Raw genomic sequence first — 27884 nt, 5'->3', positions numbered from 1 at the left:
CTAGCCTCTACTGTCAGCTGACGAGGAGAGGTTGGAGAAGGATCTCCTTGCAATATCTGAAAGAAAGGACTTAATGGAGAAGTAGTTAGTTTTAAGAATGGCCTCATCCAATTAATATCTCCTAGAAGATTTGAATATCATTAAGGGTATATAACTCTTTAACTTTTATCTGTAAATTTTGAGGACAGATTCTACGTCCTTGAATTTTCTGACCCAAATATTGAAGGGGAGGCATCTTTTGAGGAGCAATGCACAAACCCATTGCTGTAAGTGAAGCCTCTGAGTAAAAATTTCTGAAAATACTTCTGGATTAGCATGAGCCAATAATATATGATCCATAAAATGAATAGTATATGCTTCATGAATGTTACCTCTTATAGGAGCTATTGCTTGACCCACAAATTTTTGACAAAGTTGAACTATTATGCATACCTTGAGGCAAAAACTTCCAGCAATATCTTTTAACAGGTTCTTTAAAATTAATTGCTGGGACACTGAAATCAGATTTTTCACAATCCTCAGGATGCAACTTTATTAAGAACAATCTTTTAGATTTACTACCATTAAGCTATAATTTAAAGGAATTGCTGTGGGGGAAGGAAGTCCAGGATGCAATGATCCCATAGGCTGAATTGCATGGTTTATTGCCCTTAAATCCTGTAGAAACCTCCAATTACTAAGCGTTGATTCTATATGACCAGCCTGAAGTTGTTCCTCAACTAACATATGAATTATTTCAAGCTTTTCTACTGAGATGGGCCACTGAGAAGAGAAATCCATACAGGCTCTTATGTGAGCCAGGTGATCTTTTTGGCTGTTTTTTTTTTTTTTTTGGATTGGGGAGATGCTCAGGCCCCCAGTAAAATTTTTGGTTTGGAGTATTTACTAATCTCTGTCAAGAAGCTGGTTTGTAAGCAGATATTCTTCTTGATATTTTTCCCCATTATCTCCAGGAAGAAGCCCTTGATTAATTTGCTCAGATGATCTTGTAGAATTTGGAGTTACTAATAATAATCCTATTTTGCTTAATAGGTGTCTTCCCCATAGGTTTACTGGTAAGGACTCTAACACATAAGGTTTAAAACCTCCACTGTTCCCATCAGGATCCTCCCAATGGAGATAATTTGCACTTTGAGCAGGCTGTGAGATTTGTCCAATTCCCTCTAAGTTAGCTGGTTCTATATGTAAGGGCCAATTCTTAGGCCAGAAGAGACTGGATAGGACTGATATATCTGCTCCGGTGTCCACTACACCTTTGAACTCTTTATGATTAATTTTAAGTTCCAGCAAGAAGCATTCCTGCTGCATTAATTGAGCAATTAATTACAGTACACTCTTTTTGGGAGGTTGGAAACCAAATTTAATTGTGGATGTCCATCCAAATTACAGGACAATACAAGTAATTGAGTAATTGTATTTTTTGGAGTAAACCGAAGGGCAAAATTTGACTTTACAGTAACATTTAATTCTCCTTCAAAATAAGAATCTACTACTCCAGGTATCACCATGATGGCCCCTTTTAAATTGTTACTTCCCAAAATTAAACCTATACTTTCTCTAGGGATTGGCCCCAAAATACCAGTAGGAATTTGTTGTGGTTCTGGATGTTCAGTAGCAGGCTCATTTGAAGATGGAATGAATCCTGAAGGGAACTCACTTCTACTTTCAGAATGCGGGGGTGGGTGGAGGAAATCCAGCTCTTGGGGGAAGGTCTTGAGAAAAACACTTCCATGCATAGACATCTGGCATTGGAAAAAATGGAGGGGGTGGTGGGCCTGGTGGAAAATAATCTTGAGGTGCTCCATACCTGTTTCCTGGAGGAGGCAGAGGGAAAAATGGTCCTCTTCTCGTGAACTGACTCCTTGGGTCCACAGGAAACAATTCACCTCTGACTGGAGGGAAAGGTGCCAACAATGAGCCAGAGCCAGTTGCTTGGTTTTCAGCAGAGAGAGATGAATCAGGCACATTGGTATCACCAGGATCAAATTTGGTCTCCTTTCTACTGGACTGACTTTCTGAAGACATAGGCCAATCCTCTTTATCCAAAGAAGGCATATTAGAACTTCTGAGTTCTGCTGGTCGCGATGGTCTACCATAATTCGAATAACATCCACCTTGCCAAGGAGGACCCAATGATGAGGGACCATTGGGGGAATTCTTTCTGCCCAATGCTGCCTTTGAAACACCAAGTGCACAGGGATCTTTCTCTACAAGTTCAAACTGAAGCTCCCTTTCAGTTAACTTTTGTCCATTGCGAGCCTTTTGTTTCATGAAATAATGGAGGTTTCTTTCAGCAATCCAAGCTGCCAATTCACTCTCATGTGCTTTTTTCTCAGAGTAAATAATCTTCCCCTGACAGGACTGAATGGTTCTCTCCAATTCTTCTTCAAGATATTTGGCTAGTTTTCTGTAGGTCTCCAGCTCTTTCTTCATATGGCCCATCTCTTCTTTGACCTTGGAAAGTTCCTTCTCTTGCTCCACCCGGTAGTTTTCCTCTACTCTGAGTTTCCCATAGAGTTTCGTCATGTTTTCTGGATAGTGTTCCATTATGACTTTACATTTCTGCTGAAGGTTCTCCTTCTCACCTTCAAGCTGTGTATTCTCTGACAGCAAGGTTGCCTGTTCAGTCTTCAGACTTCTAATCTGTTCTCTAAGGTCTTCCTTTGTTTTCTCTACTTCAGATAAGAAAGCACAAGTTTGATATCTTTGTCCTTCTAAGTTTTCTAAGGAGGCCTTTAGCTTAGCACCATCAATCAGTTTCTTTAAAGCTCCTTTTGGCTCATCATCCAAGTGAGCACCAATTCTTGATTCACTCCTCATTCCCCATTCCAAGTTGCCGACATCTGTTTGGGCTCCCACGCTTGGAGAAGACCTATCTTTCATCTTCAGCAAGCCTTCAGTCAGAGACTCCTCGTGATTTTCTTTATCACTTTGAACTTTTCCTGCATGGACTTGAGAGTCTTCCAATGTGGTGCTCTCTTTACATTGGACACATCCTTGTTCCCTCCATGCTTCAGCTTCTCCTTTTATGATTGGTTTCTGACATTGCCGAAGCTGGGAACTTACATCCAAAGCTTCTTTCGTTGCCAGCTGAAGTCCTTCCTCACTCATTTGAAGCAGTCTCAGGTTTGTTTTACTTTCAGTTATTTGTGATCTGAGGGATCCTAATTCACCTTCGAGGGACTTTATCCTTCTCGATATATCTGCCATGATTTCATCCTGTTTACAATGTCTGGCCTTTTGCTCTTCTAGCTCTTTTTCTAGAAAGAGTCTTTCATCCCCATGGCTAGGTTTGGACCTATGCAGCTTTTCATAGGTTGCCTTTAAATTTGGGGCTTCTCTTGGACCCTTCTCAAAACTGCCACCCTTTAAAGTTGACTCTATGTCTTCATGCTCTTTTTGAATAAGGCTAACTTTTTCAAGTAGTTCACATTTTTCTTCAATTCTTCTAGAAAGTTTTAGAGCCAGCTGTTTTTCTCTTCCCACATAAAGCCTGCTTTTAACACACTGAAAACTTCTTAACAAAAACAAGAGAAGACAAAAACATCCAATAGCTCTACACATCACCAAATCCCAAGGAACGCCATAAGGATCAGGGCCTGGCTTCATGTCTTCAGACAACGCTGCCACAACCCTTCCTACTTCTTCCAGGACCACCCTCTAATATGGCTGTGGACACTCAGGTCAGTTTGCTCAGGAATTCCAACCTGCACCAGGCAACGGAGCAGACCACTGAGAACCCCTGCAAGGGGGGGAGGGGGGGTTGTGATGTGGGGAGCTGGGGTGAAGGACTCCCAGGAGCCTTGTGGTGCTCAAGTGCCCATCAGGGGTGTCTTGGCCCCTTCCTTCCCTACCCAGTGCATCCTGAAGTGCCAGGGGTTCAGGTCCCTTCCACTCCAGCCAGAGAGGAGTCCTCTCCATGCCACTCACCCCTGAGTTTGGTTTAGGCTAGGCCAAGATGGAGCTTCTTATGAAATTTCCATACAGTCATAATACCACTCAGTTTGATGTCATGCAAATTCTAAAGCTTTCTAAACTGTCTCAACAGATTTTAGGTCATATTCTTATATGTGTACTGCTTGCCCTTTTGTTTTAATGACCCATTCCTTTCCCTGCTTTTGTCCTCTCCCTTTTTTCTTCCTTCCTTCCTTCCTCCCTCCCTTTCTTCATTTTTTCCTTGTTTTCTTCCTTTCATCCTTCCTCCCTTCCTCCCTTCCTCCCTCCCTCCCTTCTTTTTTCTCCCTTCCCTCCCTTTTCTTTTCTTGCAGTATTGGGCTTTAAATTCCAAGGCCTTCTGCATGCTTGGCCAGCTCACTACCACTGAGCTACCTCCCCAGACCTGCTGACTCTTTCTAGGATGGTCATTTGAATTATTTCTAACAGAAAAAACTCTCATGATACACTACTTCCTTTCTTTCTTTTTTCTTTTTAATTTTTTAGCTGGGTTAATGACTTATGTTTCTTTTTTTTAAGTTTACCCTTAATATTGTTTTTATTAAGTTTTATTTTTATAGAGCAAGCAACCATAAACATTAAACAAGTGGTTAAATAAGAACTGTTATTTTAGATCATTGTACTGTCATTTTTTTAACTTTATTTTTTTATTTTTTTTTAGTTATACATGACAGCAGAATGTATTTTGACATATAATACATACATGGAATGTACACACATCATTCATATTGTCTATTCTATTCTGTTGCCCTTCCTGTCCTCCTTACTCTTCCCCTCTTCTCCCATCCTTTCTCTCTATCCAATCTAATGTGACACACTTTTTTTTTCTTTTTCTCATTACAACATCATATATGTATTCTGTATAACAATGAGCTTCTCCTTCCATTTTCCGTGCAACTCCCCTTCTCCCTCTTTTTCCCTCCCACCTTTCTTCCCTATTAGTGGTAGTCTTCTTCTCATGCTCTTATTCCCTATCCCATTTTGAGTTACCCCCCTTATATCAGAGAAGACATTCAGCATTTGTTTTTTAGGGATTGGCTCACTTCACTTAGCATAATCTTCTCTAATGCCATCCATTTGCCTGCAAATGCCATGATCGTGTTATTTTTTAGTGCTGAGTAATATTCCATTGTGTATAAATGCCACCTTTTTTAATCCATTCATCTATTGAAGGGCATCTAGGTTGGTTCCACATTCTAGCTATTATGAATTTTGCTGCTATAAACATTGATGTGGCTGTGTCCCTGTAGTATGTTCTTTTTAGGTCTTTTTGCTATAGTCCGAGAAGGGGAATAGCTGGGTCAAATGGTGGTTCCATTCCCAGCTTTCTAAGTAATCTCCATACTGCTTTCCAAATTGGCTGCACCAATTTGCAGTCCCACCAGCAATGTATGAGTGTATCTTTTTCCCCACAACCTCACCAGTACTTATTGTTGTTTGACTTCATAATGGCTGCCATTCTTATTGGAGTGAGATGGTATCTTAGAGTAGTTTCAATTTTAATTTCTCTGATTGCTAGAGATGGTGAGCATTTTTTCATGTATTTGTTGATTGATTGTATATCCTATTCTGAGAAGTTTCTGTTCAAGTCCTTGGCCCATTTGTTGATTGGGTCATTTAATTTTTGTTGTTTAACTTTTTGGGTTCTTTATATACTATAGAGATTAGAGCTCTATCTGATGTTTGAGGGGTAAAAATTTGTTCCCAGGATGTAGGCTCCCTATTCACCTCAGATATTATTTCTCTTGCTGAGAACAAACTTTTTAGTTTGAATTCGTCCCATTTGTTGATTCTTGGTTTTAACTCTTGTGCTATAGGTGTTATTAAGAAATTTGGGGCCTGCCCCCATGTGATGAAGATTAGGGCCAACTTTATCTTCTTTTACATGCAGAGTCTCTGATCTGATTCCTAGCTCCTTGATCCATTTTCAGTTGACTTTTTTGCATGGTAAGAGAAAGGGATTAAATTTCATTTTGTTGCATATGGATTTCCAGTTCTCCCAGCACCATTTGTTGAAGATGCTATCCTTTCTCCATTGCATGGTTTTAGCACCTTTGTCTAATATAAGGTAGTTGTAACTTTGTGGATTTGTCTCTGTGTCCTCTATTTTGTACCATTGGTCTACCAGCTTGTTTTGGTGTCAGTACCATGCTGTTTTTGTTACTATTGCTCTATAGTATAGTTTAAAATCTGGAATCGCGATGCCACCAATTTCACTCTGCCTGCTTAGAATTACTTTAGCTATTCTGGGTCTCTTGTTTTTCCAGATGAATTTCATGATTGCTTTTTCCATTTCTGCAAGGAATGTTTTTGGGATTTTGATGAGAATTGCATTGAATCTGTAAAGTGTTTTTGGTACTATGGCCATCTTAATAATATTAATTCTACCAATCCATGAGCAAGGTAAATCCTTCCATCTTCTAAGGTCTTCTTCTATTTCTTTCTTCAGGGTTCTGTAGTTTTCATCGTATAGTTCTTTCCCTTCTTTTGTTAAGTTGATTCCCAGGTGTTTTTTTTTTTTTTTTTTGAGGATATTGTGAATGGAGTAGTTGTCCTCATTTCCATTTCAGAGAATTTGTCACTGATATACAGGAATGCCTTTGATTTATTGGTATTGATTTTATACCCTGCCACTTTGCTGAATTCATTTACGAGTTCTAGAAGTTTCTTGGTTGAATTTTATGTGTCTGCTAGGTATAGGATCATGTCATCGGCAAATAGTGCTAATTTAAGTTCTTCTTTTCCTATATTTATGCCTTTAATGTCTTTCATCTGTCTAATTGCTCTGGCTAGTGTTTCAAGAACTATGTTGAATAGAAGTGGTGAGAGAGGGCATCTCTGTCTTGTTCCAGATTTTAAAGGGAATGCCTTCAATTTTTCTCCATATAGAATGATGCTGGCCTGAGGCTTAGCGTATATAGCTTTTACCATTTTGAGGAAATTTCCTGTTATCCCTAATTTTTCTAGAGCTTTGAACATAAAGGGATGCTGTATTTTGTCAAATGCTTTTTCAGCATCTATCGAGATGATCGTATGGTTCTTATCTTTGAGTCTATTGATGTGGTGAATTACATTTATTGATTTCCATATATTGAACCAGCCTTGCATCCCAGTGATGATTCCCACCTGATCATGGTGCATGATATTTTTTATATGTTTTTGTATTCAATTTGCCAGAATTTAATTGAGGATTTTTGCATCTAAATTCATTTGGGATATTGGTCTGAAGTTTTCTTTCTTTGAAGTGTCTTTATCTGGTTTTGGAATCAGGGTGATGTTGGCCTCATAGAATGAATTTGGAAGTACTCCCTCTTTTTCTATCTCCTGAAATAGATTGTAGAGTATTGGTATTAGTTCTTCTTTAAAGTTCTTGTAAAACTCTGCTGTGTATCCGTCTGGTCCTGGGCTTTTCTTGGTTGGTAGTCTTTTGATGGCTTCTTCTATTTGTTCACTTGATATTGGTCTGTTTAGGTTGTTTATATCATCCTGACTCAATCTGGGCAGCTCATATGCCTTAAGGAATTTATCGATGCCTTCACTATCTTCTATTTGATTAGAGTATAGGGTTTCAAAATAATTTCTAATTATCTTCTGTATTTCTGAAGTGTCTGTTGTAATATTGCCTTTTTCATCCCGTAAGCTAGTAATTCGGGTTCCCGCTCTTCTTCTCTTTGTTAGCATGACTAAGGGTCTGTAATTCTTATCTATTTTTTCAAAGAACCAACTCTGAGTTTTGTCAATTTTTCCAAATGTTTCTTTTGTTTTTATTTCACTGATTTCAGCTCTGATTTTAATTATTGCATGCCTTCTACTGCTTTTGCTGATGGTTTGTTCTTCTTTTTCTAGGGCTTTGAAGTGTAGTGTGAGGTAATTTACTTCTTGGCTCTTTCTTCTTTCAAGAAATAAACTCCAAGCAATGAATTTTCTTCTTAGTACTGCTTTTATAATGTCCTAGGGATTTTGATATGTTGTGTCTGTGTTCTCATTTACCTCTAAGAATTTTTTAATTTCCTCCTTGATATCTTCTGTAACCCATTGTTCATTTAGTAGCATATTGTTCATTCTCCATGTGAAGAAGGAATTTTTCTTCCTTATTTTATCATTGATTTCCAATTTTATTCCATTACAATGGGATAAAATGCATGGTAGTAACTCTACTCCTTTGTATTTGTTAAGAGTTGCCCTGGGCATAATATAGCGTCTATTTTTGAGAAGGATCCATGTGCTGCTGATATATTGTGCTGCTTGATATTGGTTGATATTTTATATATGTCAACTAAGTCTAACTTATCAATTGTGGTTTTGAGTTCTATGATTTCATTATTCAAATTTGATTGGACAGGGCTGGGGATGTGGCTCAAGTGGTAGCGCGCTCGCCTCACATGCGTGTGGCCCGGGTTCGATCCTCAGCACCACATACCAACAAAGATGTTGTGTCCGCCGAGAACTAAAAAAAATAAATATTAAAAAATTCTCTCTCTCTCTCTCTCTCTCTCTCTCTCTCTCTCTCTCTCTCTCTCTCCCCTCTCTCACTCTCTCTTTAAAAAAAAAAAAAATTTGATTGGACCGTCTTCCCAGTGGAGAGAGGTGTGCTAAAATCACCCATGATTATTATGCTTTGGTCTATTTGACTCTTGAACTTGAGAAGAATTTTTTATATGAACATAGCTGCACCATGTTTGGGGGCATATATATTAAAGATTGTTATGTCTTGTTGCTGTATGGTTCCCTTGATCAATATGTAGGGTCCTTCTTTATCCCTTTTGATAAACTTTGGCTAGAAGTCTACTTTATTTTATATGAGTAAGGACACCCCTGCTTGCTTCTGAGGTCCATGTGAGTGTATGATTTTCCCAACCTTTTACCTTCAGTCTGTGTATCTCTTTTCCTATCAAATGATTTTGTTGTACACAGCATATTGTAGGATCTTTTTTAAAATAATCTAGTCTACTAGCCTGTATCTTTTGAATGGTGAGTTTATGCCATTAACATTTAGGGTTACTATTGAGATATGGTTTGTATTTCCAGCCATATTTGTTTATCTTTGTTATTTAACTTGACTTGATTTTCCTCTTTGATTAGTTTTTTCCCATAGTGTACTCCATTCCACTGTTGGTTTTCATTGTTCTTTTCCATTTCCTCTTAATGATATATTTTGCCAAGGATATGTTGACCGCTGGTTTTCTACCTGCAGATTCTCTTAACTTTTGTTTATCATGGAAGAATTTTATTTCATCGTCAAACCTGACACTTAGTCTTGCTGCATACAAGAGTCTTGGTTAGAATACAGTATATATATATTTTTTTAAAAAAAAGATTTTTTTTAATTGGTTGTTCACAACATTACAAAGCTCTTGACATAACATACTTCATACATTGGACTGAAGTGGGTTATGAACCAACAATTTTACCCCAAATGCAGATTGCAGAGTCACATCGGTTACACTTCCACAATTTTACATAATGTCCTATTGGTCATTGTTGTATTCTGCTACCTTTCCTATCCCCTACTATCCCCCCCTCCCCTCCCCTCCCAACTTAGATGGGGTAGAGAGAGAAGTTGGGAGAATACAGTATATTTTAGCATTGGAAATATATTGTTCCAGGATCTTCTAGCTTTCAGGGACTGTGTTGAAAGATCAGCTTTTAAACTAATTGGTATACCCCTATATGTGATCTGCTGCTTTTTTCTTGTGGCTTTTAAAATTTTCTTCTTGGAAAATTCAATGGAGAACAATCTAAAAAATACCTGACAAGTCCTCCTCAATACTGTCAAGGTCATCAGAACAAGGGAGTTCATAGAAACTGTCACCCCAAGAGAAGTTCATGGAGACATGATGACTGGATGTCATGTTGGATCCTAGATGGAATCCTAGAACAGGAAGACACAGTACCAAGAATCCAAAAGATACGTGACTTCAGTTAATTTTAACATACCAGTATTTCTTCTTCGTGATGAATGGTCTAAGATGTTAACACTTTAGAAACAGCTCACCTAAGTCATAATAAGGGAAGAAACCAGGCTGAGGCTACCTGAGAAATCTCTGCACTTTCTTTTCAATTTCTGTATAAAGATAAAACTAAGCCTGGCATGGTAGCACATGCCTGTAATCCCAGTGTCTTGAGGGGCTGAGGCAAGAGGATTTCAAGTTCAAAGCCAGCCTCAGCAACTTAGTGAAGCCCTAAGTAACTCTGTGAGACCCTACCTCTAAATAAAATACAAAAAATGGCTGGGGATGTGGCTCAGTGATTAAGCACACCTGGATTCAATCCCCAGTAAACCCCCCCCAAAAAAGATTAAACTAATGTAAAACCTTAGGATATGGTTATATTTTCTAAAACACCTACTTGTTTAATTATTCATACAGTTAATTACTGGTAACTGACACTCTTAGCTAGTTCTGTATTTTATTATGAACATTTATAACACAAAAATCAAATAGTTCAAACTAATATAAAATTCAAAGTATGTGGGCTGGGGTTGTAGCTCAGCAGTAGAGCACTCACCTAGCATATGTGAGGAACTAGGTTTGAGCCTCAGCACCACAGAAAATTGAATAAATAAAAATAAAGGCATTGTGTCCAACTACAACTAAAAAATTTTTAAAAATTCAAAGTATGTGCCACTTTTACATATTTCATGTTGAAGTAATAACATATGTGAACTTGTTATATTTTTATTCTGTCACTATGTTTTAGGTTTGCTATCTTAAAACTTGATCACTAGAGGGGGAAAATGACATTTTAGAGATTTTATTTCAACTCATGGTTTAACTTTCCCAAATGAGTGACTTTATAAAAACAAGTTCTAATGGCAAATTGACTCACTGTGACTGACTCACTTATCCCAAAGAATCCTTGTCTCTATTTTATTTCTATGCATACCTTTTAGCAGCAATACAATCAAATATTTGTCACTGGAACAAATAGTCAAAGAACGTCCAACTCCTCCAAGACCTCTGCAGGAAGTGGTAAGCCAAGAGAAGCAGAGGTGTCAACTCAGCCTAGGAGTGATATTAGATGCTGCTGTAGAGAGGGGAAACACTCTATCTTTTAGAATCACAAGGAGCTATGGATGCCCAAACTCTTGCATGAGTCTAAATCTAGTTGAACTTCTAAGTAATTTTATTGTCACTAGCTCATCATGAAGCCAATGACAACTAAAGGATCTATGGGGCTGGGGATGTAGCTCAGTGGTAGAAAGATTTCCTAGCATGCAGGAGGCCCTAGGACAAACCCCGAGAACCACAAAAGGAAAAAAAAAGAATTTGTGTCTTATATGTGTAATCAAATAAAAAAATGAATAATCACTCCTCGTTATAAGAAAACATGTTGGGTCTAAAACACTTGAGACTTTCAGAATCAAAATACTCTCCTTATAGTGTATTGCATAGCTAGACCACCATGAAGAGTGGTGTCACATCATAAAACATGTTCACATGAAGCATACCATCAAAACAACCAAAAGGCTTTATTGACAGTTGATAAGAAAAAACATAATCTAGCTTAGGAAATTATTAACACATTGGAAACATGGGTTAATAAGTAGACATCAAAATCCTCCAGGACAAGCCAGGCACTTTGACACATGCCTGTCATCTCATCTATTTGGGAGAATAAAGCAGAAGGACCACAAATTTGAGGCCAACATTAGCAATTCAGCTAGACCATGTCTCAAAATGAAATTGTAACGAGGACTGAAGACATATGTAGCTCAGGGCTTTCATAGCACATGCAAGGTCCTGGGTTTAATCCCCAGTGCCAAAAAAAATTTCTCTAGGTGAGACATCTGATAACAGACAACTATGGCAGGTACAGAACAGGGCAGAAGCCATTATGTCAACTTCCTCAAAATGATTAAAGTAAACCTGTACTTTGTTCAGCTCACAATACTAACATGTCTGATTTCTGCTTCTAATAATTCAAATGTAACCATTTAAATATGATCAAAAGTTTGTGTACTTTTCTAATGAATCCAACAAATTTGACACAGAGACTCAACTGTGTTCTGAAAGCCACCTTAAAAGCACATAGGAGCACCAACATTAGGATAAAATATAATCATTGTATTTCCCACCTGAAATAACCCTAAATGCTGATGAATACATAATTTCAAAAGAAAGACAAATTTCTGAAATCAAAAGCAAATTGATACATTTTTAAATAATATTTTAACAGAGGCAAAACACTTAAAGAGTTCTCCCACAAGAATTCCTGACAACATAAAGTATCATGCTCATTAGAAGGCCCATCCCTTTGTATGCAAGGAATAAGAGAACTTTCTGATAAATGTAGAACTTTAATAGGACATATTGACATGCTTTCTAAATTTTAAAAGAAAATATCTGTTTTTAAAAAAGCTTATTTGTAGTAAATGTATCTGAATTACAAAAAAGCAGCTACTGACTTGTCTCTTACATTTTGTAATGATTTGCATCTCAGGAAATTTCATCTATAGTGCTTTTAAATATCATGAAATATCAATAGTTAACATTAAAAATATTATCATCCCTCTTCTCTTTCAAAACTGTCATATGGATTTGGAAGAGACACTGTGGTGTATGTGTGTATGTGTAAATACATGATCTTTTTTTAAAAAAGAATATTTATTTTTAGTTGTAGTTGGACACAATACCTTTGTTTTATTTACTTATTTTTATGTGGTGCTGAGGATCGAATCCAGGGCCTTGCATGTGCTAGGCAAGTGCTCTACTGCTGAGCCACAACCCCAGCCCCAATACATGATCTTTTTAAACCATACTTCTCATTCTTGAGTCCTGTCAAAGACATCTCTGTGTTTGGTGCTAGGATGGACTCCGAGGACCCTCACATGCCAGTCAAGTGCTCTGCCACTGAGCTGCACATGTAGTCTCCAAAGATACCTTAATAAGTGGAAATTAATTAAATCATTTGATTATGAGCATTTCCAAACAAGACGATTCTCTCAAACAAGCCAATTCTCTCAATCAAAAACAAAGTAAGCTAAAAGTAATTTTTAAAATATTCCTTATAAAAAATAGAAGTTCACAGAATTAAAAATTCTATAGAGGTCTAGAGTTGTGGTGCAAAGGCAGAGCATTTGCCTGGCATGTGTTAGGCCCTGGGTTCAATCCTCAGCACCACATATAAATAAACAAAATTAATAAATAAAATAAAAAGATCCACTGACAACCAAAAAAATTTTTTTTTAAAATTCTGTAGAAAACTGAAAGAATATTAATCAAAAATTGAATAGGAAAAACCTACTGCACAGAACTGGAGACCTGGAGGCCATGGGGAATTACATTGTAAAATAACTCCAAAATAAGAAAACTAAATGAATCAATTAGCATACAAAACTTGAACTGGTACTTAGAGTTCTCCTACTGGATGGGATCCTGGGATCATCAGGGCTCAAGGCTGACTGTCATCTGCCCTTTAAGAAGTTCTGATTTTATTTCAAATGTTCATGATCTATAGAGAAAAAAGAGAGAGAAAGGTGACTTTTCTAAGTTTATTTTATGGTATATCAAATTCTGATATAGTCAAGATAATTCATCCAATGCAGGATGTTAGTGTTTATAAAACAGATGTTATTTGTGCACCATTACAAATATACTGCCAATTAGCACAGCAGCCAGGGAGCTGCTCATCCTAGATTAGCAGGGGAAGAGTCTGGAGGAGGGGGAGGGAAGGTCAGGAGGAGGATGGGGGCCTGGAAGATGGGTGGGGTCTGGAGAAGAGGCAGGGTCTTAAAGAGGAGGAGGGTTGGGCTGGGGTTATGGCTCCATGGTAGAGCACTTGCCTAGCATGTCTGAGGCACTAGGTTCAAACCTCAATACCACATAAAAATAAATAAACAAAATAAAGGCATTGTGTCCATGTGCAACAACAACAAAAAATTTAAAAAAAAAGGAGGAGTATGAGGTCTGGAGGAGAGGCAGGACAGGAAGAAGGGAAAGGTCTGGAGGAGAGGCAGGGTCTGAAGAAGGGGGAGAATGGGTCACAAGGGGGTAGGGCCTGGCATATGGGTGGGACCTGAGGGAGGGGCAGGCCCTGGAACATGACTAGGCCCTAGAGGAGAGGCAGGGTAGGAAGGAGGGGCAAGGGTGGTTCAGGAGGATGTGCAAGGCCATAGAATATGGGTGGGATCTGGAGGAGAGGCAGAGTCTGGAGGGGGAGGCCTTAGGGGGAGGGTTCTGGAGGCGTGGCTTCTTGCTAATTAAACTCTCCACCAAAAGAAAAATGTGTGGCTGTGGTAGCTCAGTGGTAGAATGCTTGCCTAGCATGTGTGAGGCACTGTATTTGATCCTCAGCACCACGTATAAATAAATAAATAAAATAAATGTATTTTGCCCTTCTGCAACTAAAAAAAAATTTAAAAAACTAAGCAAAGATTAAAGGAAAAAGAAAAATGTGGTACATGAGTTTGGTTCCACAAAAAACATGGGGTGTATTTTTAATAAATTCTGGCTTTGTTAGAAGTAATATATTTAAACTTAAGAATCTCAGAAGCTGAGGCAGAAGAATTTCGAGTTCAAAACCAGCCTTAGCAAAAGCAAGGCATGAAGCAACTCAGTGAGAGACCCTGTCTGTATAATAAAAAATAGGGCTGGAGATATGGCTCAGGGGTCACATGCTCCTGAGTTCAATGCCCAGTACCCCAAAATAAAAATAAAAAACAATTTTAAAAATAATATAGTGGGCTATTAACATATGCACTTTTTAATTTTTTCTACTATTTTAACACTGCAAGGAAAAACAAACCATTAAAACACTAAGGAAATCAAAGAAGTGGACTGGGGCCCCCTTCCCTTAGGCTCTATATTCCTGCCTTCCTATACATTCCTCCTTCCTCCATTCCAGGTTCCCTAGAAACCACCCTGGGTCACCATGTTAAGATGATGAGGGTCAAAGCCTAAGGAAGGGTCACTGCTGCACAGGGAGCCAGAATAAAATTGTGAAGGAGAGAGTGGGGCTGACAGCCACGGCTGCCCTCAGCTCTCAGGCCCAGGACAGGGTTTGCTCCTCATGCTCCCCATCATCCCCTCAACTGCTGCCAGTCCTTCCAGAAGCTTCTGAGCCATCTCTCTGAGGCTACTCTGAGGAAAAGGGAACCATAGCTGTCCCTAGAGACATAACCCATGTGGGTCCCCATGCTAGACCTCTCCTCAGGCTGCTCTGAGAAGGAAACCCCAGGCTCCTCTAGAGCTATGACCCATGAGGGTCCCCAAGCCAGGCTACTCCAAGGAGAAGGGAACCCCAGGCATCTCTAGGGACATGATCCACAAGGGTGCCTAAGAAAGGCATTTGCCTGAGGCTTCTCTGAGAAAGGAACCCCAGGTATCCCTAGATATGTGACCCATGAGTGTCCCCAAGCTGGGCTTCTCCCTCAGGTTGCTCTGAGGAGAAGGGAGCTCTGAGTGTCCCTAGAGATGTGACCCAGGTGAGTCCTCAAGCCAGGCATCTCCCAGAGGCTGCTCTGAGAAGGGAATCCCAGGCTTCATTAGAGAAACAACCAAGAAGGGTCCCTAAGTAAAGAATCTCCCTCAGGTTGCTCTGAGAAGAAGGGAACACCAGGCTCACTGAAGACATGACCCACAAGGATCCCCAACCCTGGCATCTCCCTCAGGCTGCTCTGCAAAGGGAAACCTAGAGACATGATCCACGAGATCCCCATGCTAGGCTTCTCCCTTGGGCTTCTCTGAGAAGGCAACCACAGGCATCCCTAGAGACTTGACCAACAAGGGTACCTATACCTGTCATCCCCCTCAGGCTTCTCTGAGAAGGGAACCCAGACATCCTCAGAGACATGACACATGAGTCCCTAAGACAGGTGTCTGCCTGAAGCTGCTCAGAGAAGGGAACCCCAGGCCCTGCTAGAGACATGAATAACAGGAGTTACAATGCCTAACATCTCCTCCAGCCTGCTCTGAGAAGGGAGCCCTGGGATACCTAGAGATGTGACCCACAAGGGTCCCCACACCAAGGGTCCCCACACCAAGTGTCTACCTGAGGCTCCTCTGAGTAGAAAGAAACCCTGGGCATCCCTAGAGACATAACCCACGAGGGTCCCCACACCAGGCATCTCCCTCAGGCCACTCTGAGAAGAAAACCTGGGGCCTACTTAGAGATGTGACCCATGAGGGTTCCCACACCTGGTGTCTCCCTCAGGCCAGTGTGAGGAGAAGGGAGCCCCAGGCATCCCTAGAGACATGCCCCATGAGGGTCCACATGCCTGTCATCTCTCTCCTCACAGGCAAGTGTGAGGAGAAGGGAACCCCAGGTGTCCCTAGAGATGTGGCCCAGGAGGGTCCCCACACTGGCATCTCCCCCAGGCCATTCTGAGAAAGGAGCAATGGGCATCCCTAGAAACATGACCCATGAGGGTCCCCACACCAGTGTCTCCCTCAAGCCACTCTTAAGAGAAGGGAACCCCAGGCATCCCTAGAGATGCCACCCACAAGGATCCCCACACTGGCATCTCCCTTTAAGCCTCTCTGAGAAGGGAGCCCCAGGCATCCCTAGAGACGTGGCCCAGGAGGGTCCCCACACCAGGCATCTCCCTCAGGCTGCTTTAAGGAGGAGGGAGCCCCCTGGCATCCCTAGAGACATGACCCACAAATGTACCCATGCCAGGTGTCTATCTCAGGCGGCTGAGGAGAAGGGAAACCTGGGAATCCCTAGAGACAGACTCATGAAAGTCCCTAAGCCAAGAGTCCACTGAGGCTGCTCTGAGAAGGGAGCTCTGGGAGTCCCTGGAGGCATGACCCACAAGGGTCCCCAACCTGGGTGTCTCTCTCAATCTGCTCTGAGAAGGGAGCTCAGCCTCCCCGCTCATAATCATCTCATCACCGTTGCTAAAGGTATTGGAGAAGGAGTACAGAGGATTTCAGGAGTGGAGATGCCAATCCTTCTTTTGGATGCAATTTACTACTTTTCAGCCACCCACAATTGTGGTACTTTCCTTCAAATTGCCACCTAGGAAACTAATGGAGGTAGCCATTGCTCAGAATAAACCCCACCATCCTGACATTGATATCTAGGTCTGTGTGATCTTCCCTAGGTCTCCCATGCTTCACTGTGGACACGTGGGTTCCCAGGCTGCCTCTGTGTTTGTCGACTCTGTTTGTCTAAGTGGCTGGACTCCTCCTGTGTGTCTCTGGTCACCTTGCCAGGGAAGTTGGGTGTATCCACCTCACACACAATCATGCATGATTCTGTCTCGATTCCCTGATCCCAGTTGACCACCACGAACTCATTGCACAGTATGAAACAGAATAGAAACTTCCAAAGAGCAAAGTTCTACTGTTCTGTGTCCTGTTTTATCAGCTGTATCTAAAAGAATTTTTACTTGTTTATTTTAATGTGTTCATTAGATGTGTGTGTGTGTGTGTGTGTGTGTGTGTGTGTGTGTGTGTGTGAGACAAGAATCATCTGGAGTAAATTAAGCTGGCTTGCTGTTTGTTGGGTTAAGGTAGGAAGTTAAACCAACAGGACTGAGTCTCAGGAAAGATTGCTGGGAGGCAGAAATCAAGATCTTTACTAAAAACCCAGGCTTCAAAGTGGAGCCAGAGGAGGGTGGGCACAGGAGGGTAGGGTGAGGGAAGAGCTTTGGAGGGAGGATGGTCATGGCCAATTGGATTGCTCACCACGGGACTGTGGATGAGGCCCTGGCTTGTTATCCTATGGGCATGTTCTGGAGTTTCTTCTCAGATGTCATGCTGTCCTTGGAGTTGCATTGTGGACTCTGGCTTCATGTGTGTGCACATGAACATCTGGGCCCATGAGCACACTCCCAGGTTGTGCAGGTGAGTCCTTATAGATTGGATGTCACATTTTTGAAGTCTCCACTCCTGTCATTGATGACCTTTCAGGGCCAGAGCTGAAGAGAAGGAAAACCCAGCACTGTCTGAAGTTGGAAGGAATGGACCATTCTCCAAGGAGGGCTCATTCTGCATAAAGCTCCAGGTGGGCAGATGTTGACACAGCAGAGTGAATGAAGAGTCAGCTTTTGAATTCCTGAGTTAAGATTCTTACTTTGCAAAGCACCTGGTGGGGAAGGCCTGGTAGGTTTTTGTTTTACTTTATTTTTTGCAAACAGAATGACCAAACAAAGAGGAGGAAGTCAGGGAGCAGAAGTGAGGGAACATTGTATCGGGAGACTTCCCTAGTGAAAGAGATGATCCATAGAGTGCAAAATGAAGGACCTGTGGCATGGGAACATTTACAAATCAGAGCAGGAGCTGTTCTCTTGAAATAGCAGGCTGTACCTGGCAAGGTGTAATCTCAGCAGCTCAGGAGGTTGAAGCAGGAGGATGACAAGTACAAAGCCAGCCTTCTGAACTTAGAACCTAAGCAAACTTAGCAAGACCTGCCTCAAAATTTAAAAAAAAAATAAACAAAAATGGCTGGGGATGTAGCTCTGTGGTTTAGGATTTAGTGTCCCTGGGTTTAATCCCCCAATCCCCCTGCCCCCCCACCAAACAAACAAACAAACAAAACACCAGGTAGAACCTGAAGGATGGGGTGCTCTGAACACATCTGTTTAGCCCTGCAAACCAGGGGACTCCCCTTGGATTTCAGGAGCTGACTTAACAGAGTCCCCCAATAGGCTTCAGGACTAGAGTGGGTTCGTGCTGTGTTATTCCCCCAGGTCCGGGAGAAGATGCTCAGGGATCTGTAAGGGATGTTCTGGAGTGGCTGGAGTTGGGCCCAGTAACAAGGGAACCATTTAGACTTGGGCCGGGAAGTGGATGTGGAAGAAAAGTAATCTCTTGTTCTTGGTTTAGACATGAAACTAGCAGAGCTTGTTGAATGCCATTTTCTTCTTCAAGTCTTATTTCATATTAAGTATTTCCTTGACATCTCTCTTTATTTCCCTGGCATCTCTCTTAGTAATATGCCTTGAGCAATATACCTCACTGTGTGAATAATGCCAGTTGGAACAGCTTCCTGAAGGCTGAGGTGCACAGGTCAAGAATTCATGAAAGAGAGAAAGAGAGAGAGAGAGAGAGAGAGAGAGAGAGAGAGAGAGAGAGAGAATCTTGAAGAAAAATACACAAATTAATTTTGTTGGAGTTCAGTATATTTTCTCCTTCCCTTCTCACCAAATAGGTGGGGTTGCCTGTTGTTTGCTGGTATCTCTGCCCTCAGGATGGTAAATGTTATGAGGGTTGGAGGGTTTGTCTTGGGGGTGGAGCTCCTAGAGGTGGGGTATAGCAATTACCAGTCCTGATGGGGGACTGGCACCCCAATGATCTCTTTTGGGGCCCACTTGTGTGATGTGGGCACCTGGTCTTACCTCCTTATATCATGTGGAGACCTCACAATTTCTGGTTTCCAATTCAGCCTCTTAAATGTATCTCACTCATCCTCTCTCTTATTACTTCTCAGTGAGGAACCTCTTTCTCCAGATGTTTTATGAGCTGAACTCTGGGGCTGCACACCTGTCTTGTAGAGCTGTTTTGTGCTGGGCAGTCACTGTGCCATGTTAGTGGCTGCCAGGGAGAGGGGTGAGTTGGGGATTGTAGGTCCCCACTCAGCTGGTGTTTCAAGCTGGGAGTTGTCCCAACTGAAGATGATGATGAAGGTGACTCGTGATTGAGGTGGCTGTTTAAGCGATTAGGAGTCAGGTAGGTTGGGGGGCAGGCAATGGCATTGGGTGATGGGTTCAGAGATTCTGCTCTGTGTCATGCAGTGTTGTGGCTGTCTGCTGTCTTCAAAGCCTGTGCAAAGTCTCCAGGTGAAGGTAGGCTTCCTTGTGTATGGGATTATGACACTGTCTGCAGAGTCCCAAGATGGAGTCAAATTGGGGACCCCCATGTTTGTTGATGGACATCCACACTGGAGTGGTGGTTGGAGTTCCTGCACGTGAGTTGCAGCTGACTGTCCTGTGTGGGATCAGCATCTGGGATTCGTGTGCAGGTGGATGGCCAGGAGTCCTGTAAGGGTGCTGAGGCTCATGGTCCTGCTCTGATGCTGAGGCCTGCATCCCTGTGTGGGCACAGCCGCCATGATTACTGTGTGGGAGCAGCTGTGAGGGCATCCTCTATCTCTCCAAGAGAAGCAATAGTCCCACTACTAGAATCCCAGGTCATGGATTGAAATAGAATGTTGCCTCCCTCTAGCCAACCATTTTAGATTCCCTGAACTTCACTTTTTGTCAGAAAGATTCTTACTCAGGATATCAGCAAGAACATGTGCAGAGGGCATTGTGGTTGGTAGCTTCCTCTTCTTTTTTTTTTTTTTTTTTTTTTTGTAAATGTCAAGTTTGTTTTAAAAAAAACTTGTAAAATCTCTGTTTAGTCTAAAAAAATGAACAAAAAACACTTTTCATGTAAATCTTTGATTCCTTACTCCCACTGAATATAATGTTCAAAGAATTTCCAAGATATATGGCCCTGAAATTTTTAGATGATTGCTGATCTGAATCTGCTTTCTGCTAATTCCCTGGGTGTCCAGCCTCTTTCTGTCCTACATCAATATGATTATTCTATATTTAACATTTCAAAGAATCACAGACTTTTTTCTATAACTACTGTACCACTTTTGAACTTCTCAGAAGTTTATGGGAGTTCTATTACTTTATATTCTCTACAGTTATTACTTTTTAAATTTTTGTCATGCTAGTACCTATGATGGGGAGTTTTTTGTTTAAATATTTGTTTATTTTTAGTAAAGTGAGTTGAACTCAAGGTGGTCTAGCACTAAGCTTTATCCCATAGCCCTTTTCACTTTTTTAAATTTAATATCACACTAAGCTTCTTACTTTGACCTCAGATTTTTCATCTATTTACTATAGAGTCACAATCTGTGAGTACTGCATTTGAGCATCACCATGTAAAAGTACTATAATATTTTTTTAACAAAGAGTACAATATTAACATTTTAGCAATGAGGACAATGTACCTCTTATAGAATTTCAGTAAAACAATTGTCAAGAAATATAATGCACAAACAAAGAATAATTTTATGGTCCGTATCCTCCATTTCAATTTCAGTTGAGCTGGGAGTGTAGCACAGTGGTAGAGTGCTTGCCTAGCATGATGCAGCTCTGGGTTCCATTGCTAACCCTGAGAAAATAAGCCATTAAGAATTTCTTAAAATTTTCAACTGAAGCATCACTGCTGTGTCATTGGTATGTTTATTTTTTTGTATCTCCCATTTACTGCATGGAAATGTGCATATCACCCCCTTCTCTGTGAGCTTATTATACCTACGATGCATTTTTTATGCCAGGAATTACCTCTTTTTTCCTGCAGATTTCCTAAGGATGGAGATGCTCTTTTATTTGTCTTTGGATCTGCACTATGTTGAACATATGGTTAGATAAAAATTGTTCACCAAGTCTGTTGATGTCAATTTTAGAGCAGTGTAAACAGGGAGGGGTCTTCAGGTAAACCATCCCAATGGACACATTCTCGAGGTTTCTTTATAAATATGTAGAATGGTGAGGGATTAAGTACTATCCTAGGCTTGTGAAGTCTTTAACCAAGGTCAGAATTGTCAGCTCAGGTAACTGCTTTTGACTGAGTCAACATAATTAGCATCATTGGAGTAAGCTAGAAAATATATAAATAGCATTGAAAAAGTGTTGATCTGCAAAAGTAATTTTTTCATTTAAAGCTTCACAAATAATTGTCACTTCTAACATTTATTTTAAAATATTAAGAGACTGATATTTCTTGGAAGAAAATGGAAAATATCAAATTCTGATTATCACTTGTGATAGGAAAAAATATTCAATGTGTTGTGATTTCTCACAAAAAATGTAAAATTTAAATGTCTGTCGTGGTTATTGTGAAGTTTCAAAAACTTCACAAAGTTTTTGAAAGAAACATTTCAGAAAAAGAAAATGCATGATATATGTGAAATATGATAATAATGTCAATTTCTGTTTTATTCTTGATTGTGACCTTACTTTTGTGGAGAGATTTCATGTAGTATATTTTGTAGCTAAAAGAAGAAGGACTTACCATAACATCAAACTCCTCTGGCAAACTTTTATCTGTGGTCACCAACAGTGTTCTACTTTTAAAAAAATCCATTTTCTTCAAGAAACAGCTTCTGATATTTCCACATTTACAATATATTCCTGGGAACAGGAGGAAGGTGACATGTCTTCTCAGTTATCAGGTGTAAGAAATGCCATATTTTTGTTTTCATTTTTTTCTCAAACCTGTATACTAGAAAAGATAGATTCTTTGTCAGAATGATCTGAGATATCCTTTACATAAAATGTCTTTTCCAAGGTGTGCAGTTGCTCATGAGTAGAAACTGAAGTCTCCTTTAGTTCCTCTTTTATATATCTCTGGGTGTCTGAGAGGACATATTTCAAAATCACATTAAATGACAAGGTTTTTGCTCAATTTCTTACACATAAACAATGCATTCAGAGGTTTGATGTGCATACATTCTGGATCTTCATATTATTAGTAAGAATGATGGAATAAGTGTTTTTAATGATCTATCCTGGTTTTTCCAATTATATCAAAATACATTTTGAAAGTAAGCCAGAGTTATTGAGAGTCCATATTCTTGACATAATGCTTATAAAATTAGTGTAAAAACCATATAAAGAATTATAGAGAAACACAAGTGGCCCAGTCCAGGAGCCCAGGCAAGTCAAATAGCCCCAATGTGAACTGTGCATATTCCATGTGAGCAGGATGAAGCTCATGACACAGTTTTGGATTACAAAGCTGAAAACAATGACTGGTGGAGCTAGCAGTCTTCATTGCTTCTTGGATATTACTCCCAAAAAAATGCTTTGTGAAGTAGGAGAACAGAAGACAGTGCTGTAGGTTTAGGATATGGGAAAATAGGAGAAGATCTGTCATAAACACAATATGGAAATTAGCTGACCCAAATGTGAATCCAAGATATGTTTTTGGAATAAAGAACAAAGCAATAAAGTAATTTATTAAGGAAGCTATTTATAAGTTCTCTTGATTCTTTTTTTAAACCTTCATTTTATTTATTTATTTTTATGTGGTGCTGAGGATTGAACTCAGGACCTCGCAGTGCGAGGTGAGCACTTTACTTCTGAGCCACAACCCCAACCCCTTCTCTTGATTCTTGAAAAAGGAAATAGGATACACACCTCAAAATAAATTCAATAAAAACTCTTTTTCCAATAGAAATGATTCAGGTGTTGATATCTGTCAGATTCAACTTGTCACATCGAATCTGCCTTGTTCATTTCCAAGAAAGTAAAGAGAATTTCCTCCAAGAATAAGGTTAAGGATACTTGGAAGACCTCTCAGATACTTGGCCACTCTTTGGATGGTGTCAGATTATACCTTATTTGTGACAACCATGGCAATGCATTCAATCAGGCATTAGACTCCTGGTGGCTTTGAAGTAGGTACCGAGTCTCCTTTAAAAATCTGTCCATGTTTCTCAAGCTTATGTCATTCTGCTACCAATGACTGGATGTAGATATCTGGGAACCAGGTCAAGAAAATTTTACATTATCTTTATCTAGTTACCATATTCTTCTCCTTCAAAATTATTGATTCCCTGATCATGTGCTTAACTTACCTTATATGAATGCTCACAGATAAAGCCTGTGCTCATTCAGTGAGTGGATTGAAAATGAACTTCGAAAAAATTTTTGTGAGAAAAGTTTTAAATTGAGAACATCACCATTTGAGATTTGGGAGAGAGGAGTAAAATAAATTCTTTAAAACATAAAATATTTCTGATGAAAAAAGAAAATGCTCTTTCTCTTGAGTGTAATAAACTACTTCTGTAACAAAAATTCTGTGACAATAAAGCAAATGAATTTGTAGTTTTAGTTCCAGAAGCATTAGTTATTTTCATATGAGCCAAACATTTTTCAGTATTTAAGGAATAATGAGTTACATAATGAGATAATGTTAATTTCTGTGTCTTTCCTCAGGTTGGAGTGGTCTCCCCCTGCCCCAGAGAGGAGTCCCCTCTACCCTGGGTGAGGTGGGGAGCTCTGCCCAACACCCAGGTTGGGGGTCTCCCCCGCCTAGAGGGGGGAGACCCTCTACCTTGGTGCAGAGGGGAGCTCCATGCTACACCCAGGTTGGGGGTGTCTCCCCCCCTCAGTGGGGAGTCCCCTAAACCCTGGGTGCAGTGGGGAGCTCCGCCCAACATCCAGGTGAGGGAGTCTCTCCCCCGTGGGGGAGGTCCCCTCTACCCTAGGTGTGATGGTGTGCAAAGCTCCCCCAACACCCAGGTTGCAGGGGTCTCCCCCGAGGAGGGGGGGTGTCTTCTCTACACTGGGTGTGGTGGGGAGCTCCCCCAGACACCCCGGTTGGACGAGTCTCCCCCCTGGAGGGGTGAGTTTCCTTTACCCTGGATGCAATGATGTACAAATCTCCCCGGGACACCCAGGTTGGAGGGGTCTCCCCCACCCAGAGGGGGGAGTTCCTTCTACCCTGGGTGCGGAGGGGAGCTTCCCTGGACACCCAGGTTGGAGGGGTCTCCTTCTCCAGAGGGGGGAGTCCCCTCTACCCAGGGTGTGATGGGGAGCTCTGCCCCACAACCAGGTTGGAGGGGTCTCACGGGGGGGGGTCCCCTCTACCCCGGTTGGCAGTGGGGAGCTCCGCTGGACACCCAGATTGGGGAGGTCTCCCCACTTGGAGGCAGGAGTCCCCTCTACCCCAGGTGCGGTGGGGAACTCCGCAGGACACCCAGGTTGGGGGGTCTCTCCCCCCAGGGGGGAGTCCCCTCTACCTTGGTGCCATGGGAAGCTCCACCCTATACCCAGGTTGGGGGGGGTCTTTCCCCTAGAGGGAGGAGTCTCCTCTATCCTGGCTGCGATGATGAACAAAGCTCCCCCCAACACCTAAGTTGCAGGGGTCTACCCCCTGGAGAGAGGGTTTCCTCTACCTTGGGTGCAATGATGTACAAAGCTCTCCCCCACACACCCAGGTTGGAGGAGTCTCCCCCCAGCCCTACGGAACCCTGAATCTCCTCCATGTCCCAAGCTTGGTCTCCTTGCTGGGGTCCCCATTCCACCAGCCCCCATCCTCCGGCCCTTGCTGCTGTGCCCTCCTTTGGCCCTCCTTTCCTCCCTGTCCTTGCCAGGCCCCCTTTCCTGATCCCTTTCCCAGGATGCTCTCCGGGGCCAGGGGAGTAGACCTGGCCTCTTGGCCCTCCTGGCTCCCTAGGGGAAAACGTCTCCCTGCCTCTTGCCTGGGCCCTTTGGCCTCTCTTAGCCCAGGCCCTGCTCCCTGACCTCGACACCCAGCAGTGGACCTGGGTCTTGAGCCTTCCTCCCAGTGTGCCACCAGCTCCCCCTCTGTCCCCTCTCTCCCCTCCCCAGCCCTGCCCCCGATCCTGGCACTTGGCTCTCCATTCCTGGGCCTGACCCCTTGCTTGAGCCCCTGGCCGCCCTTCTCTGGGACTCTGTCTCTGTCCCTGTCCCTTGATTTCAGGTCCCTCTCTGGCGCCCCCTCCTGGGCCTCCCCTCTGTTCCCATTGTGCTGTGGTGTCCTGGCACTGCCGGGACCCTCGGCTGGCTCCCCCTGCTTCTCCCTAGTCTGGGCTCCTCCAGTGGATCCTGGCTTCCCACCCAGCAGCCGTCCCCGCTCTAGCCCCTGATACCGGTGGAAGGGTACCCCCAAAGGGTGCCCCCCTTTAGTCCGGGTCCCTCCCTGAGGATCTCCTCATTTGGAGCAGAGGAGCAAAATTGGCTGGCCTTTGCTCCCTGAAGGCTCCCTATGGGAAACACAGCCCTGCCCCTGGCCTAGGACCCCCTCGTAGCCCGCATCCTGACACCTGGCAGTGGACGTGGGCCTTGCTTGGACCTTGCCCTGCGCCATCCACCCCCTTCTCTCCCCTGCGCTCCCGCCTTGCATACATACCCCAACCCAGCCATCCGCAACCCTGACCCTTTACGCTCCAGTCCGGGGGCCTGGCTCCTCGCCTGGGCTCCTGACCGCGTTCCCGTTGTCGCATGGTGTCGCTTGGCATCGTGTCGTGAGTCGGGTGGGACCTGGGGACCCCTTGCTTGGGCCCCCTACGGCACTCCCCTCAGTGCCCCTTGAGCCTCCCGCCCGCTGTCTCCTCATCCTCGCACCGCCCCTTCCTCCCCCTTCCCGCTTTCCCCTGGCAGGGTCCTCCTGCTCTTGGGGTCCCTCCTCTTAGTCGGGTGGGTGCCTTGCCTGGGCTCCTTGCTTGGGTCCTGGCTCTCGTCCCTCTCCACAGCCACCGCGACCCCCCGCGGAGCCCTCCCGTGGCCCTCCTCCTGGCCCCCATCCCTTGCCAGGCCCCCTTTGCCAGGTCCCTGGCCCAGGATTCTTATCTGGACCAGGACACCTTTTGGAAAACAGAACCCTGCCCCTTGCCTGGGCCCCTTGCTCTCCCTGGGCCCTTGGTCCTGCACCCAGAACCCTGACACCTGACAGTGGCCTTGGGACTCGAGTCTGCCTCCCCCTTGCCGGATCCCCTGCCTTCCCTCCCCAGCCCTGTCCAGTGTCCTGAGCCCTCTGCCCCAGCCTCAACCCTTGGCTCTCCATTCCCTGGCCTGGCTCCTAGCTTGAGCCTCTGGTGGCCCTGGTTGCCCAGTGGGTTCCTAGGCTTGACTGCGGGCCTCTTGCTTGGGCCGCTTCCCTACTCCCCTTGGTTTCCCTGCACTGCAGGCCACAAGTGCTGCCCGCCTACCTGGCCATGCCCTTCCCAGGTCTCCCCTGGCATGGGCCCTCCTTCAGGTCCCTAGCCTGGACTCCTTGCTGGGGTCCTGGCCCCCATCCCACCAGCTACCAGACACATGGTATCCCCAAAGGGTGCCCATTTTTGGCCCTGTTTTGGTCCTGGTCTCTCTGATGATCTACTCACCTGAGGCAGAGAAGTGGAATTGGCTGGCCTCTGTGCACTGAAGGCTCCTATAAAAAACACATCCCTGCTCCTTTTCTAGGACCCCTTGGCTCACTCTTCACTTAATGGGGGAGTTCCCTCTACCCTGGGTTCTGTAGGGGTTCCCTGAAAGCCCAGGTAAGGGGGTTCTCCCCCTGGAAAGGGGAGTCCCCTGTATCCTTAGTTCAGAGACATTCCTGGTCCCCACCCCATATCCAGGTTAGAAGGGTTTCCCTCCTAGATGGGAGAATCCCCTGTACCCTGGGTGCAGTGGGGTCCCCCCAACACCCAGATTAGAGGGATCTCCCCCCTGGCTGGGGAGTCTTCTGTACCCTTGGTGTGGAGGTATCGGCCCCCCAAAGCCCCTCCAGGGGGGAGACCTCTCTACCCTGGGTGTGGTGAGGGTCCCCCCAAGCCCAGATTAGAGGAGTATCCCCCCTGGAGGGCGGAGTTTCCTCTGCCCCGGGTTTGGTGGTATCCGGGGTCACTTCGGACCCCAGGTTAGTGGGATCTTCCCCGGAGGGCGGAGTCCTGTCTGCCCTGGTGCACTGGTATTCGGGTCCCGCCCCAACACCCATGTTAGAGGAGTCCCCCCGCGTTGGACAGTGTTTTCTCTGCCCTGGGTCTGTGGTATGCGGGGTTCCCCCTCACGCCCAGGTTAGAGGTGTCTCCCCTCTGGAGCGGGGGAGTCCCCTCTACCCTGGGTGCCTTGGGTGTTCCCCCCCGACCCCCAGGTTAGAAGGGTCTCCCCCTTCAGAGGGGAATCCCCCCTACCCTAGGCACGGCGGTATCCGGGTTCCCCCCGAAGTCCGCGTTATAGGGGTCACCCACCTGGGAGGCAGAGTCTCCTGTACCCTGGCCACGGCAGTATCCGTGTTCCCCCGACGCCCACGTTAGGGGGTGTCCACCCTGGAGGGGTGAGTCCCCTGTAGCCTTTGCGTGGTAGTATCGGGTTTTCTCCCAATGCCCACTTTAGAGGGGCCTCCCCCCTGGAGGGGGGGAGTACCCTGTACCCTGTGTGTGGTGGGGGTTCCCAACAACGACCATGTTAGGAGGGTCTCTCCGGTGAAGCGGGGAGTTCCCTCTACTCTGGGTGCTGTAGTATGTGGGTGCCC

At 43.5% G+C, this 27884-nt stretch overlaps 1 protein-coding gene across 1 annotated transcript; it reads right to left on the bottom strand.

Moving 5' to 3' along the window:
* On the bottom strand, positions 1 to 25887 carry LOC308652786 (melanoma inhibitory activity protein 2-like; the record flags this gene model as incomplete). Its single annotated transcript, XM_081300830.1, is given in 5 exon segments — positions 1 to 56; positions 1580 to 1682; positions 1684 to 3514; positions 25291 to 25511; positions 25813 to 25887. Coding segments are annotated over 5 exon segments (2286 nt in total).
* Positions 25888 to 27884: the final 1997 nt, after the last annotated feature.

This window comes from Spermophilus citellus (assembly GCF_964194105.1).
Source record: "Spermophilus citellus genome assembly, chromosome: 7".
NCBI lineage: Eukaryota > Metazoa > Chordata > Mammalia > Rodentia > Sciuridae > Spermophilus > Spermophilus citellus.
Note: the sequence above shows the minus strand (reverse complement) of the source record. Positions and strands in the feature narration are given on the sequence as shown.